Source organism: Mustela putorius, unplaced genomic scaffold (genome assembly GCF_011764305.1).
Source record: "Mustela putorius furo isolate JIRA1106 unplaced genomic scaffold, ASM1176430v1.1 tig00537350_pilon_pilon_pilon, whole genome shotgun sequence".
In the NCBI taxonomy this organism is placed as follows: domain Eukaryota; kingdom Metazoa; phylum Chordata; class Mammalia; order Carnivora; family Mustelidae; genus Mustela; species Mustela putorius.
Window position 1 is genome coordinate 24,742,606 of NW_025422471.1, and position 15,432 is coordinate 24,758,037.

The 15,432-nt window shown below is 36.4% G+C and overlaps 1 protein-coding gene across 4 annotated transcripts in view; it reads right to left on the reverse strand.

Annotated features, from left to right (window-relative positions):
* Positions 1-15,432, reverse strand: part of AGGF1 (angiogenic factor with G-patch and FHA domains 1) — a 59,329-nt gene that overhangs the window by 29,358 nt on the left and 14,539 nt on the right. For all 4 annotated transcript variants that reach the window (XR_006605027.1, XM_045074507.1, XM_004766837.3 and 1 more), the window contains exons 7-11: positions 14,003-14,114; positions 12,953-13,004; positions 6,562-6,663; positions 5,519-5,684; positions 3,948-4,030 (exon numbers count right to left, since the gene is read on the reverse strand). Coding sequence is in view for 3 of the 4 variants with exons in the window: in XM_045074507.1 (XP_044930442.1) it covers positions 3,948-4,030; positions 5,519-5,684; positions 6,562-6,663; positions 12,953-13,004; positions 14,003-14,114 (515 nt within the window). In the remaining variant the exon portion in view is untranslated. The remainder of the gene's footprint in view (positions 1-3,947; positions 4,031-5,518; positions 5,685-6,561; positions 6,664-12,952; positions 13,005-14,002; positions 14,115-15,432) is intronic.

Here is a 15,432-nt window from a genome sequence, read left to right on the forward strand (position 1 = left end):
AATAAAATCTTAAAAAAAGAAAAAAAAGATGTGTACACAGACGTGTACACACACACACACAGGTATATTAGTCAACCATTAAAAATGACATCTTGTGTTTTGGAATAACATGGATGGAAGTTAATATGCTAAGTGAAATTAAGTCAAGAGAATGACAAATGCAACATAACATCACTTATATATAGAACCTAAAAAACAAACAAAAACTAGCAACAGAGAACTAGAATACAGTATAAGCTGGTGGTTGCCAGAGGGGAGGGGGGGAAATGGGGAGGTGGGGGTAGGCAAAATAGGTGAAGGGGTTTAGAGATACAAATTTCCAGTCATAAAATAAGTAAGTTAGGGAGGTAAAAAGTACAGCATAGAGAAAATAATTAATAATATTTTGGTAACATTATATGGTGACAGATGGTAACTCCATTTACTGTGGTAAGTATCCTGTAATGCACAGAACTGTCAAGTCATTATGTTTTCCATGTGAAACTGACAACTATATGTTGTCAACTCTATGTTGGTAAAACATGGTAAAACATGTCAACTATATGTCAACTATACTTTGGTAAAAAAAAATAAAAATTTTTAAAAAAGATTTTCAAAAGAAAGAAAAAACCATCATAAACATTTGTTTCTAAGTCTTTGTATGAACATATGCTTTCATTTCTCTTGGGAGTAGAATGGTGAATCACATGGTAGGCATACATTTAACCCTCAGAGAAACTACTATTTTCTTTTCTTTTTAAAGATTTTATTTATTTATTTGATAGAGATCACAAACAGACAGAGAGGCAGGCAGAAAGGGAGAAGGGGAAGCAGGCTCACTGCCAAGCAGAGAGTCCGATGTGGAACTCGATCCCAGGACCCTGAGATCATGACCCGAGCTGAAGGCAGAGGCTCACCCACTGAGCCACCCAGGTGCCCCAAGAAAACTACTATTTTCCAAAGCAACTGCACCACTTTATATTCTCACAAGCACTATATGAGAATTCCAGCTTCTCCATGTGCCTACCAACATTTGACATGGACAGTCTTTTTACTTGGTTTTAATTTGCAACTTCCCATCAATACTAGACATCTTTTCATGTGTTTAGCTGCCATCTGTACATCTGCACTGGTGAAGTGTCTATTTAAATCTTCTGCTCACTTTTATTTATTTATTTTTTTAGATTTTTTTTTTTATTGGGGCACCTGGATGCCTTAGTCAGTTAAGCATCTGCCTTCGGCTCAGGTCATGATCCCAGCGTCCTGGGATCCAGCCCCACATTGGGCTCTCTGCTCGGCAGGAAATCTGCTTCCCTCTCTCTCCCTCTGCCCCTCCTCCCTGCTTGTTCTCTCTCCCTCACTCTCAATACCTCTTTAACATTTTACTTATCTGAGAGGGAGGGAGAGAGAGCGAGCAAGCACAAACAGGTGGGGGGGTAGAGGGAGAAGGAGAAATAGACTCTCTGAGGAGCAGGGAGTCTAATGTGGGGCCCAATCCCAGGATCCTGCAATCATAACCTGAGTTGAAGGCAGACACTTAACCAACTGAGCCACCCAGGCATCCCCTTTTTGCTCATTTTTTAAAATTTAAAGGTTTTACTTATTTATTTGAGAGAAAGACAGAGAGGGCAAGCATGAGCAGGGGAGAGGGGCAGTTGGAGAGGAAGAAGCAGGCTGCCTACTGAGCAGGGAGTCCAAGGCAGGGCTCAATCCCAGGACCCTGGGATTATGATAGGAGAAAAAGGCAGCCGCTTAACCAGTTGAGCCACCCAGGTGCCTCTCTTTTGCCCATTTGTAAATTATTTTCTTATTAACAGGCAGAAGACATGAATAGACATTTTTACAAAGAAAACATCCAGATGGCTGACAGGCACATGAAAAGATGCTCAACATCACTCATCATCAGGCAAATACAAATCAAAACAAGATACCACCTCACAACCTGTCAGAACAGCTAAAATTAACACAGGGAACAAAAGATGTCTGCGAGGATGTGGAGAAAAGGGAAACCCTCTTACACCGTTAGTGGGAATTCAAACTGGTGCAGGCACTCTGGAAAAAAGTATGGAGATTTCCCGAAAAGTTAAAAATAGAACTACCCTACGATCCAGCAATTACACTAGTAGGCTATGTATCCCAAAGGATAAAAAAAATACAGATTCAAAGGGGCACATGCACCCAATGTTTATAGCAGCGTTAGCAACAATAGCCAAACTATGGAAAGAGCCCAGGTATCCATCAATCAATTAATGGATAAAGAAGAGGTGGTGTGTGTGTGTGGTGTGTGTGTGTGTGTGTGTGTGTGTGTGTGTGTATATACAATGGAATATTACTTAGCCACTAAAAAGAATGAAATCTCGTCATTTGCAAGGACATGGATGGAATGAGAGTGCATTATGCTAAGCGAAGTCAGTCACTCAGATAAAAATGAATATCATATGATTTCAATTGTATGTGGGATGTAAGAAAAAACAAATGACTATATGGCAAGGAAAAAAAGAGAGACAGAAGCAAAATATAAGAAACTCCTAACACTAGAGAACAGAGGGAGGGTTGATGGAAGGAGATGGGTGGGGGGATGGATTAAATGGGTGATGGGTATGAAGGAGGGCATTTGTTATGACGATTACTGGTGTTATACTTAAGTGATTAATTACTAAATTTATTCTTAAAACCAATATTACACTGTATGTTAGCTAGAATTTAAATAAAAATTAGAAAAATAAAAAATGAATAAATAAATAAACACAAATTGTTTTCTTATTGTTTTGGGATTTTGTTATATATTCCAGATATAAGATCTATGATTTTCTTTTTTTATTTTTTAAGAGATTTTATGTATTTATTTGACAGACACAGCAAGAGAGGGAACACAAGCAGGGAGAGTGGAGGAGGGAGAAGCAGGCATCCTCCTGAGCAGGGAGCCCGATGTGGGGCTCGACCCAGGACCCTGGAATTATGACCTTAGCTAAAGGTAGATGCTTAAAGACTGAGCCACCCAAGCGCCCCAAGATCTATGATTTTTATCAGATTAAGGATTTGTAAATATTTTTCCGAGTGGGTGGCTTATCTTTCATTCTCTTTTTTTAAAGTAGGTTCCCACGCCCAATGTGGAACCCAGTGATGGCTTGAACTCACCATCCTGAAATCAAGACCTGAGCTGAGGTCAAGAGTTAGATTCTCAACCAACTGAGCCACCCAGGGGCCTCATGTCTTTTCATTCTTTTAATAGTGTCCTTGGATGAATAGAAGTTTTGGAGGAAGTACAATTTATTAATTTACCCTTCTATAGATTGCGCTTTTGGTGTTAGGTATCTTAAAAAAAACCTTTGCCTCTAGAAACTTTGAAGTTTTAAATTTGTATTTATGATCCATTTTGAGTTCATTTTTATACATTATAAGATCAAAGTTATTTTGTTTGTTTTTGCGTATCGCTGTCCAAGTGCTCCAGCGCGTTTGTTGGGAAAGACCCTCCTTTCTCCACCAAAGTGCCTTCATACCTTTGTTGAAAATCACACACACACACACACATATCCCGTCATACACACCTACGTATCTGTCTGTGAATCTATTCATTATTCTATTATCTGTTCTATCGACTCATTATTCTGTTCCCTTGACTTATTCATCTTTATGCCAATACTATACTGTCTTAATTACTGTGGTTTAAAGTACGTTTTGGGATCAGTACCAGTACTCCAACAATGTTCTTCAATGGCACCATCTTAATCCAAGTTTTAAAAACCAGAAGTGGCTACTTGTATGTTGGGTATTATTACCATTTTTATACTCCAGCCTCAATAGTTGTTGAAGTAAATAGTAACCAACTAAAAGAAATTACATAAATCTTGAAATCATTCCAAACAGCCATATTTCTATATATAAAATGGACTATGTATATCTAAAAACATTTTTACTCAAAACCAGATGCATAATTAATAAATGTTAACTGTATTTAACATCCTTACCTGCAAACCATATTTTACTCGTATTTTCTTTAATTCTTTTCTCCTTTCCAACTCTTTTTCCTCCTTACTTAGTGTTGGACCAACTAAAAGGAAAAAGTTGAGTTTGGTTTAAAAGAAAAAATTCTAAGTCTGATAGATTTTACACAAAATTAATATTGTTATTTAATAATAAAAAATTAATACTATCCATCTGCATTTAACTAAAAGTTCAAATAAACATTAATATAAAAGAATCTTGGATTGCAGTGATGTCCTTTCAGCATTTTGGTAACTAAATCTACTTGGAAAGTAAAACAAGTCCCAAAGACTACAGGAATGCTACTGTATGGGTAAAAAAAGAACACTAAACATCTTAATTTTCCGATATGATTATTATAACGGAATTTGGAATGCAGAAATATTATTAATTTTCTAAAGGAACATAGGCAAGTAAAAGTCACCGAATCTAAGATTCACATTACTGTGTAAAGTACCATACTCATTTTCATCATCTAGAATCAGAAAAAAAATATATAATGGACACATACAGTTGGTATTTGGGGGAAAACGATGTAAAAAAAAAAAAACTTCTTACTGGTTCAAAGTATTTATTCAAAATTTAAAAGCCTTTGAGGAGTGGATTTAAGTAAGATAACAACCTCTTACAGTGTTGTTATAGAAAATAATGGTATATATAGATAGATAGATAATAGAGCAACAGAAGTTCTGTTGCTTTCCTAAGGGAAAGCAAACATATTGGGGTGCCCGGGTGGCCCAGTCAGTTAAGAATTTGCCTTCAACTCAGGTCACGATCCCCAGGTCCTGGGATCAAGACGACATTGGGCTCCCTGCTCAGCTGCGAGTTTGCTTCTCCCTCTGTCCCTCAAGCTTGCTCTCTCTCTCAAGTAAGTAAAATCAGAAAGAAAGAAAGAAAGAAAGAAAAAAAAAGAAAGAAAGAAAGAAAGAAAGGGAGGGAGGGAGAGAGGGAGGGAGGGAGGGATGGATGGATGGATGGATGGAGGAAGAAAACATATCAATCAATAACTCTTAATACCTCAGCCTATTATATTATTATATGACAGAGTTTAACTATGGATGACTTTTTCATATCCATAAATAGAAGTCAAGAGGAAACCAATCTTCACTCTAGTTACAATTTACTCTAGTTACAATTCACTCTAGTCACAATTAACCTTTTGAAGGACATTTAGCTATCACTACCATGCTGCTTCCAAAGCCTATTAAACTTTATTAGCAAAAATAGCTAATAATTACCTTATGGGTCAGAAAGCAACCTAATGCTATAATAGCACAACTAAATTGTTGCAGAGAAAAATTAACTAAAATCACAATCTACTAGCTTAAAAAAATCTATTAAAATCATAATCGAATAGCTTAGGTTTCAAATTTCAAATATATGTCATTTCTTAATCTCATGTGATAATATTCACTAAAATATAAATGTATCTCAATACAGTATTACATCAATTAAATATGAAGCTGGTAGCTGATACTTTATAGTTTTTTAGAATACTCCAGTGAATTCAACAGAAAAGTTATCATGCTTACATATAACAGTATGTTTCACATACCAAAAGATTCATCTTTCTTATCAAGACGAAGGTGAGCTCTAACCTGTCCTGGTTCACAGCCATCACAGGTATCACTGCCAGGGTGGATATGAAAAGAGAGTACGGTCTCTCCAATTTTCACTTCATCACCATGCTCAAGGACGTAAGGGTCACATTTAGTTTTAGGCTAAAGGAAAAAATTACAACACAGAAACCCAAGAGAGTTATGTAAAATTATTTTATGTCTACTCTAAGTAATATCTGATTAGAACAAAAAAATATTTAGGATGGTTCTCAATGAGACAGACACACATATGTACACACAGCACACATTTCCACAACTTGAGGATGATACAATGTTCAACTAGTGGAGAAGATACCTGAACTGAGCAACTTCTTTATATTATCAAAACCTGCTAATCTCATCTCCATGCGTAATCCTAGAGAAATACCCAACCCAAACATCAAACAATCTATTACCAAAATGAATAACCATCACAGTCAAAAAGATGAAATATTAAGGGGCTAGGTGTATATTTCCCTTTTTTCCTCTTCTTTTCTGATAATTCAGTTTTGTATCACTCTTTATTCTTATAGACTAAGGACTTCCCCACCCTCTTCCATTTACTTTCTTCCATATGTTACGTGCCAAGCATCTTGTCAAATGTTGGTGATACAAGAGCTAACTGGATAGACATAGGCCCTGTCTTCAAGGAGTATCCAATTTAGCAACACTTTCATTTAAACAATTTTTTTAAAAATACAAAAAAAGGAGTGCCTTTTAAGTTACTGTAAGACCATTTACTCTGAAGAGCTTTAAAATGCATTTACTTCTAAAATAAGGCATAAGTCCATAATTAGAAGATAAAACTCAAAAAGAGTTAAGTATTCACTTGCTATATACTTTTTTCAGCCCTATCTGGGAATCCCCTTTCATGTAATGCATTTGGGCTTGAATAGTAATCTGACCCAAATTTTAGGTTTAACAACTATGGCCTTCAGAATAAAAATTTCAGTTCATTCTTTAAGACTTATGTGCAAGTAATAAATATATACACACTCACCTGAAGAATCTGTTTTCCATTAACAATTGTACCATTTTGACTACCTTGATCCACAAGAACGTAACTTTGTAAGTCATGGTCAAAATAAATTTCTGCATGAAACTTAAAAAAAAAAAAGAAAAAAAAAGAATGAGGTAATTATAAAGTATAACACTTTTTTAAAAAGATTTTATTTATTTATTTCACAGACAGAGATTACAAGTAGGCAGAGAGGCAGGCAGAGAGAGAGGGGGAAGCAGGCTCCCCGCTGATCAAAGAGCCCGATGTGGAGCTCGATCCCAGGACCCTGGGATCATGACCTGAGCCAAAGACAGAGGCTTTAACCCACTGAGCCACCCAGGTGCCCCATAAAGTATAAACTTTTTTTAAACCATAATTTCTCTCATATTATTTTTATTATTTTATTATTTTATCTCTCTCTCTCTTTTTTTTAAAGATTTTATTTATTTATTTGACAGAGAGAAATCACAAGCAGACGGAGAGGCAGGCAGAGAGAGAGAGAGGAAAGCAGGCTCCCTGCTGAGCAGAGAGCCGCATTGGGCTCGATCCCAGGACCCCGAGATCATGACCTGAGCCGAAGGCAGCGGCTCAACCCACCAAGCCACCCAGGTGCCCTCTCTTTTTTTTTTAAAGTAAGGTCTACACCTAAAGTGGGGCTCAAACTCCTGACCCCGACATCAAGAATCGCACCAACTAAGCCAACCAGGTGCCCCAAATTTTACTATTTTTAATGCTTTTTTCCCTGAATACAAAAACACAACGCCTCTGGTAGAAATTTGAAGTCTATGGAAGAAAGTCACCTGTAATTCCACCTACTACTGCCATTAACAATTCAGTGTGTGTCTTATATTTTCTATTTTTATAATATATTTGAGATTAGAGTATTTAAAACATTTGAAACTATTTTTCACCTAATAAAAGTATTGATCTTAAATGTGTAAGCCTGACGATTCACAGACCTGTACCCCTGGGGCAAATAATACATTTTATGTTAATAAAAATAATTTAAAACTTTAAAAAACAAAAAGGCAAAAAAAAAAAGTATTGGTCTCTATCATTAAAAGTTCTTAATATAAAATATTCAAGATGAACTTTTTCTTTTGAAGATTTTTTTTTCTTTTTTTAAGATTTTATTTATGTGAGAGAGAGACAGTAAGAGAGAGCATGAGAGAAGAAAGGGTCAGAGGGAGAAGCAGACTCGCCATGGAGCTGGGAGCCCAATGCGGGATTCAATCCCGGGACTCTGGGATCATGACCCGGGCCAAAGGCAGCTGCTTAACCAGCTGAGCCATCCAGCCGCCCCTAAAGATTCAATTTTTTCCAAAACAATCTCTATACCCAAAATGGGGTTCAAACTCCCAACCCCTGAGATCAAGAGTCATGCTCTACTGACTGAGCCAGCCATGTGCCCCTCAAGGTGAACTCCTCAGAGAAGTTTTCTAGATTTTCAATACTCAGGACTAACATTCCCTCCTTGCTCCACAGTACTTTCTTTACATAACAATTATACTACGCAAAATTACTGCATAGGGGATAGCTGCTTTAGGGCTAACAATTACTGCTTAGTTTACATTTCTGCTTATGACTCAGTACATATAACACAGATCCTCACATATAATGGCATATACTCAGTACATGTCTATTTAACTGGATAAAGAACTACAGACATTTCATTTAAAATTTTATAAACAATACACTGCTGGTGGGAATGTAAAACTATGTACCTGTTTTAGAAGGATATGGCAGTTCCTCAAAAGGTTAAACAGAGTTACCATAGGACCCAACAATTCTACTTTTAGGTATATATCAAGAGTAATAAAAACATACAAATAAAAACTTGTACATGAATGTTCACAGCAGCATTACTCTTAGTAGTCAAAAAGTGGAAACAATTCAAACAATAACTGATTAACAAAATGTAGTATATCCATACACTGACATTATTATTTGGTAATAAAGAGAAATGAAATACTGATATATGCTACAACATGAATGAATCCTGAAAACGTATTAGGTAAAAACAACTATATATTATAGGATTCTATTTACGTGACGTGCAGAACAGGCAAATCCACAGAAACAGAAAGCGGACTGTGGTTGCCTAGGCCTGTGAGAGTTGAAAGGAAATGGGGAGTGACTATTACTGTTTTTTCTATGGTGATGAAAATGTTCTGAAACTGGGCGCCTGCGTGGCTCAGTCAGTTATGCGTCTGCCTTCAGCTCAGATCATGATCTCACGGTCCTGGGATTGAACCCTGAACTGGGCTCCCTGCTCAGCTGGGAGGCTGTCTTCCCTCTCCCTTTGCCCCTCCTTCTCATCCTCTCTCTCTCCCTCAAATAAAATAAAAGCTTTAAAAGGGGGGGGGGGGATGTTCTGAAACTGATTGTGGTGATGCCTACACAACTCTAAATTCACCAAAAAACCTTTGAATTACACACTTTCAATGCATAAATTGTATACAGGATGTGGACTGTATCTCAATGAAGTTGTTCTTAAAATTTTTCATAAACAGGGGTGCCTGGGTGTCTCAGTTAAGTGTCTGCCTTCAGGTCAGGTCCTGTCCTGGGTCAAACCCACATCAGGCCCCCTGCTTAGTGGGGAACCTGCTTCTCACCCTACTTGTGCTCTCTCTGTCAAATAATAAATAAAACCCTTGAAAAAAAAAGTTTTCATAAACAAACTAATTATAAAGTGTTCCAAAAACACAAAAGAATATACTGAACTGACCCAGTTTTAATATACATGACCCAGCTTTAATATATTTTGCCTTATTTGACCCAGATATTTATTTTTTAGGCTTTATTTTATTTTATTTGACAGAGAGAGGGCTTAAGTGGGGAGAGGGGCAGAGGGAGATAGAGAATCCCCAGCAGATTCCAGGCTGAGCATAGAGCCCAAAATAGGGCTGGATCTCAGGACACTTAAGATCATGACCTAAGCTGAAATGAAGAAACTTCACTACCTGAGCCACTCAGGCCCCCTTGCCTCAGATATTTAAAAAATATATATTATTATTCTTGGATGTGTAACTCATTCTGTTCATCCCACACCCTTTCTTTTCAAAGGTTTAATATTTAATCATGATATTACTTTCACCCCGTATGTATGCATCCATAAATAATTCATGTTTATTTTGCCTGGTCTGGAACTTGACATAAATGGGAATTACACTGTATGAATATTTTCTTGAGATGTAACTTATATACAGAAAATTCACAGGTCTTAAATTTAGTTTGAGAAGTTCCGACAAACATATGCTACTGTACGTATTTCTTTCATTTTGCTTCTTTGGCTTAACATTATATTGTGAGGTACATCGAGTTGTGTACAGTTTTGCCATTTTGCTGAATGGTAAAATTCACTGTAGCATTCTTCAACATATTCTTCTGATGATGAACATTCAGTTTTTCATCCCAAGGTTTTACTATTTTTTAAGATGTTTCTATAAACATTCTTATATTCTTATTCATATATATGCAACCTTATAGTAGACAATGCAAGGGTTTTTCAGGGGTATATTCTTTTTTTTTTTTTTTAAATTATTTATTTGACAGAGACTGAGAGAGCACAAGTACGCAGAGCAAAGGGGGAAGGAGAAGCAGGCTCCCCACTGAGCAGGGAGCTTGATGCGGGGCTCAATCCCAGGACCCTGGAATCATGACCTGAGCTGAAGGCAATCCCTTAACCAACCAACCAACTGAGCTACCCAGGTGCCCTTCAGGGGATATTCTTAAGAATGAAAGTACTAAGTCATAGTATGTACAAATCCTAAACTTTATTAGATACTGCCATAATGTTTTCCAAAGTGGTATAATCAATTTATATTCCCAAAAACAAACTATAAGAATTTTCTTACTCTATATAGTCTTAGCCAACATTTGGTATTATCAGAATCTCCAGTTTTTGCAAGCATAACAGATATGAAATTAAATCTCATCATGATTTTAATTTGTACTTCCCCAATTACTACAAAGACTGAAACCTTGTATTTTTTAGCCACATGGATTCCCTCTTCTGCAAATTTGCTCTTCATGTCCTTCATACATTTTTTTCAGCTGGGTTCTTTAAAATACTAATCACGATACCAAAGCATTTACATAGTTTCAAGGTTTTTTTTTATTTGAAATTTTATTCCAAAGAGCTGTTTTAAATTATGCTCCCAAGAGGAGTGAAATTTAATAAGATATGACAAATGAAAACTGACATCTTGACTTCATTTGTATTTCTTAAAATTTTTAGAAAGACTGAATGGTTTTCTCATAGTAATGATACCCCCTGCATTGTGAATTGTTCATTCATATACTTCGCTCACTTATCTATCAGTGTCACAGTCGGGTTTGAAAAAAATGAATCTGTATGAGATTTTAGAACATAAGAGATATATATTTTGTCATATTTGTCTTACTGTCGTAGTCTGCCTTTTTTTTTTTTTTTTAAGATTTTATTTATTTACTTGACAGAGAGCACAAGTAGGCAGAGCAGCAGGCAGAGGGAAAGGGAGAAGCAGGCTCTCCACTGAGCAGGGAAGCCAATGCAGGGCTCGATCCCAGGACTCTGGGGATCCTGGGATCCCCAGGATCCCTGAGCCGAAGACAGCTGTTTAACCGACTGAGCCACCCAGGCACCCCTTTTCCATTTAATTATTATTAAGTAAATCCTACATCCAACATGGGACTTGAACTCCCAACCTGAGGATCAAAAGTTCCACATTCTACTGACTGAGCCAGCTAGATGCCCCACGTACTCTGCCTTTTAAATTTTTTTAACAAAAACTTAAAACTTAAATTACTCAAAATTATGTTTTCTGTGATTTTTTTCCCCATTTTTTTAAACTCAGAAGGTCTTCTCCTATCCAGTGATAGATTCCATTTTTCCCTAATATTAAAAGAAGTGTATGGATTTTTTTATTTTTTGCACCTACCTGGATATATGTGATATATAGTCAAACTGATTTCATAAAGTAACAAACCATTTACCCCATCAGTGAATATCATGGTTTTAAAGAAAGAAAAAGCAGAAATGCCGCTAGAGAACTACCTATATTTTATTTTATTTTAAAGATTTTATTTATTTATTTGGCAGAGAGAGATCACAGGCAGGCAGAGGCAGGCAGAAATAGAGAGAAGGAAGCAGGCTCCCTGCTGAACAGAGAGCCCGACTCGGGGCTCAATCCCAGGACCCCGGAATCATGACCTGAGCTGAAGGCAGCAGCTCAACCCACTGAGCCAGCCAGGCGCTGGAAGAACTACCTATATTTTAGATTGAATTGCTATTTAAATCAGACTGGGTTTTCTTTGGAGGCAGAAGGGTCATAGCAAAATAAAAAAGCAAGATAATCTGGACCCAGTTAAGATTATGAAAATTTTCTCCCTTCTGAATGAGTTGAAACAAAGTAAAAATAAGTGGACTTTCAAACTATAAAACAGATTTCATTCCCTAAAGAAAAAAAAAAAACACATAAAATCTATACCTTAAATTCATATTATAGTCTACTAAATAAAAACAAAATGGAGATGATGAAAGGTCAGAAAAAGATAACCACCATAGAAGAGAGGGAAAAACTACAGAAAATACAGTAAAGAAAAAGATAAACACTAAATATAAAGAGTATCGGTAGCAAAACCTTTCGTTTTTTCTTCTTGTAACTAAAGTTACAAGCAACTCTGCTCTGTTTTAAAAACCCAAGTATTCCTTTTCCTGAAACCATAGTTCTTGAGTTGTAAAATACTCTAGACTCAACCACCTAATAAAATAACCATCTAATATAGGATCGGGACGGAGACAAACTATAAGAGACTCTTAATCTCACAAAACAAACTGAGGGTTGCTGGGGGGAGGGGGATAGGGAGAGGGTGGTTGGTTATGGACACTGAGGAAGGTATGTGCTATGGTGAGTGCTGTGAAGTGTGTAAACCTGGTGATTCACAGACCTGTACCCCTGGGGCAAATAATACATTATATGTTAATAAAAATAAATAAAATTGAAGCAGGAAAATGTAAAATAAATAAATAAATAACCATCTAATAAAAGTAACCATCTAATAAAATAGCCTGAATCCAGGTCTGATTCATTTTTGAACTGCCAAATCAAGCACACTTATTTCATTCTAAGTATCTATTAAATGGTTATTACTTTAATACTTAAATTAATCTACATTTCTATTCCTGCTCTAGACTGTTAAAAATTAAACATCATTTAGTTTACTCTAATTTTGATAAAGAATTATTCTTGCAAGCAGTGGAATAGAGAAATCTGAATTGCTTTCATTTCCGTTACTACCTGGACTATTAAACTTTCTACTAAATAAAAAAGCTCCTAAGCTTTCTGTCATAATGAGGGTTTATAAAATCATATCTAGGACTCTATATTGGAAAAATCAAAGAGCTTACCTTACTAACACCAACTTCAGGGATTCGGAGAGTATGCTCCATATCTTTTTCTCTGCAGAGTTAAGTAAAGTGCCTTTAATAATTTTTGAACCACATATAGATTAAACACAGTTAATGAAGAAATTATATTTAAGATTTTGTCGTTGTTTTAAAAGATAATGTTAAAATGCAAGTCTCTCTATCACACTAAGTCATTCCCTTAATCCTACTCTTAATTTCCTGTTTGAAAGAAGTTCCAGGATTACTTTTACTTTTCGATACATCTACCCCACATTAATAATAAACATCCAGGGGTGCCTGAGTGGCTCGGTCAGTTAAGAGTGCAACTCTTGGTTTCAGATCAGCTCATGATCTCCTGGGTCATGAGATTGAACCGTGAGTCAAGCTCCATGCTAAGGGTAGAGTCTGCTTGAGATTCTCTCCCTCTGCCCCTCCCTACACTCATATGCTGTCTCTCCTGCTCTGAATTTAAAAAAAAAAATCTTTATAAAAAAATTAAAATAATAAACTATCAAGTAGGACAGCATATCCTTTGTACTAACATCATTTAAGATCCACTGACTACATTCCCACCTCTAGTACTATATAGAAAGGACTACAAGGACTATATTACTACTATATAAAAGGACTACACTATTCCTCAAGAATTTAAAGCTAAGATATTGTAGAGAATATGAATTAAGGATAGATTTTTCTTTCCTGTTGGGAAGTAATGAAATGATCCTACTTACAATTAAAACCTCTCTACCAAGCTGAATTACAAAGGGGTAAAAGAAACAGAAAGGAGATTAAATACTAGACAAACACTGGATTTAACTAATGAATTTAAACCTAAAAAGAGCAGTACAAAAAGTAAGAAAATGATAAAATTTCTGTGGCAAAGATAAGTGTGAACAATATTTTCTGAGTAGGAGAGGGAGGAACATGGATGTCATTCAGTGTTTGACTATTCAACAAGTACCACGAACATTTTATGATAACTGCTTGAGGAATACACAATCCACTGGAATAAGATAAATACACAAACATAGTAACATGAAATATTTTTACCTTCCAATTGTAGCAGGGTTTACAGCTGTAATGATAAAAAGTGATCCTGTCTGCAATACTGGTGATCTAATAACAATTACTCTAATACATGGGGGCCAAATTTTTTCTTCATCTGTTAAAGAAAGAAATGTGTAAGTATTAATTCAAATGCTATGGAAAAAATTTCTAGGCAGGAATAGGAAGCATCCATAAAATAAAATGTATTGAGGAGTGCCTGGGTAGCTCAATCAGTTTAGCACCCAACTCTTGGTTTTGGCTTAGGTTGTGATGTCAGAGTCAGGAGTGTCAAGCGTAGGACTCCACGCTGAGCACGGAGTCAGCTTGTCCCTCTCCCTCTGCTCTTCCTCGTGCCCCCGACCACATGCTCTCTCTCTCTCTCAAATAAATAAAAATCTTTAAAATTAAAAAAAAAATGTATTGTTCTGGGCGACTGAGTGGTTCAGTGGGGTGAGCATCTGTCTTTGGCTCAGGTCATGATCCTGGAGTCCTGAGACTGAGTCCCGCATCAGGCTCCCTACTCAGCATGGGAGTCGTCTTCTCCCTCTGCCTGCTGCTCCCCCTACTTGTGCACTTTCTTTCTCACTCTCCTCCTATCTTAAAAATAAATAAAGTCTTTTTATTAAAAATGTAAGTTTCCTTTAAAAAAACGTATTGATCAAAATCTTAATTCTGTTTGAAACAACCTTCTTAAGTTCTGCTATATGACATACTTGATAAGACTTTAACACTTACCAATTTGAAGTGATCAACCTAAAGATACTCAGGATCTATCACAATTACAAAATAAACAGTTCTCTCTCTTTTTTAAGGTGCTGGAATTTGAAAATATCCTAATCAAGAATTTTTATATTAACTTAGAAAAACTGAGTCCCACTTAAAAAAAAAAAGTGAGAGAAACTGTATCAAGAACAAAATAAGCTCATAAAACCTAATGTAATATCCTGAGCTTTAAAAGTATGTCTTTATGGGGCACCTGTGGCTCAGCTATTAAGCAACTGCCTTCAGCTCAGGTGATGATCTAGGGTCCTGGGATCAAGCCCTGAATCAGGCTCCCTGGTCAGTGGGAAGCCTGCTTCTCCCTCTCCCACTCCCCTGCTTGTGTTCCCTCTCTCACTATGTCCATCAAAAAATAAATAAAATCTTTAAAAAAAAAAAAAAAGTATGTCTTTATAACCTCATGTTGAAAAAATGTAATACTTGGGGCACATAGGTGGTACAGTCAGTTGAGTGTCTGACTCTTGTTTTCTGCCCAGGTCATGATCTCAGAGTTGGGAGATCGAGCACTGTGTCAGGCTCCACACTCAGTGTTGAATCTGCTCTAGATTCTCTCTCTCCTTTTCCTTTTCCTTTCCTTCTCTTTCTCTAAAATAAATATATATATTTTTAAATGTAAGATTTACCATAACATCTATGTAGCTAAGTCAGGGACT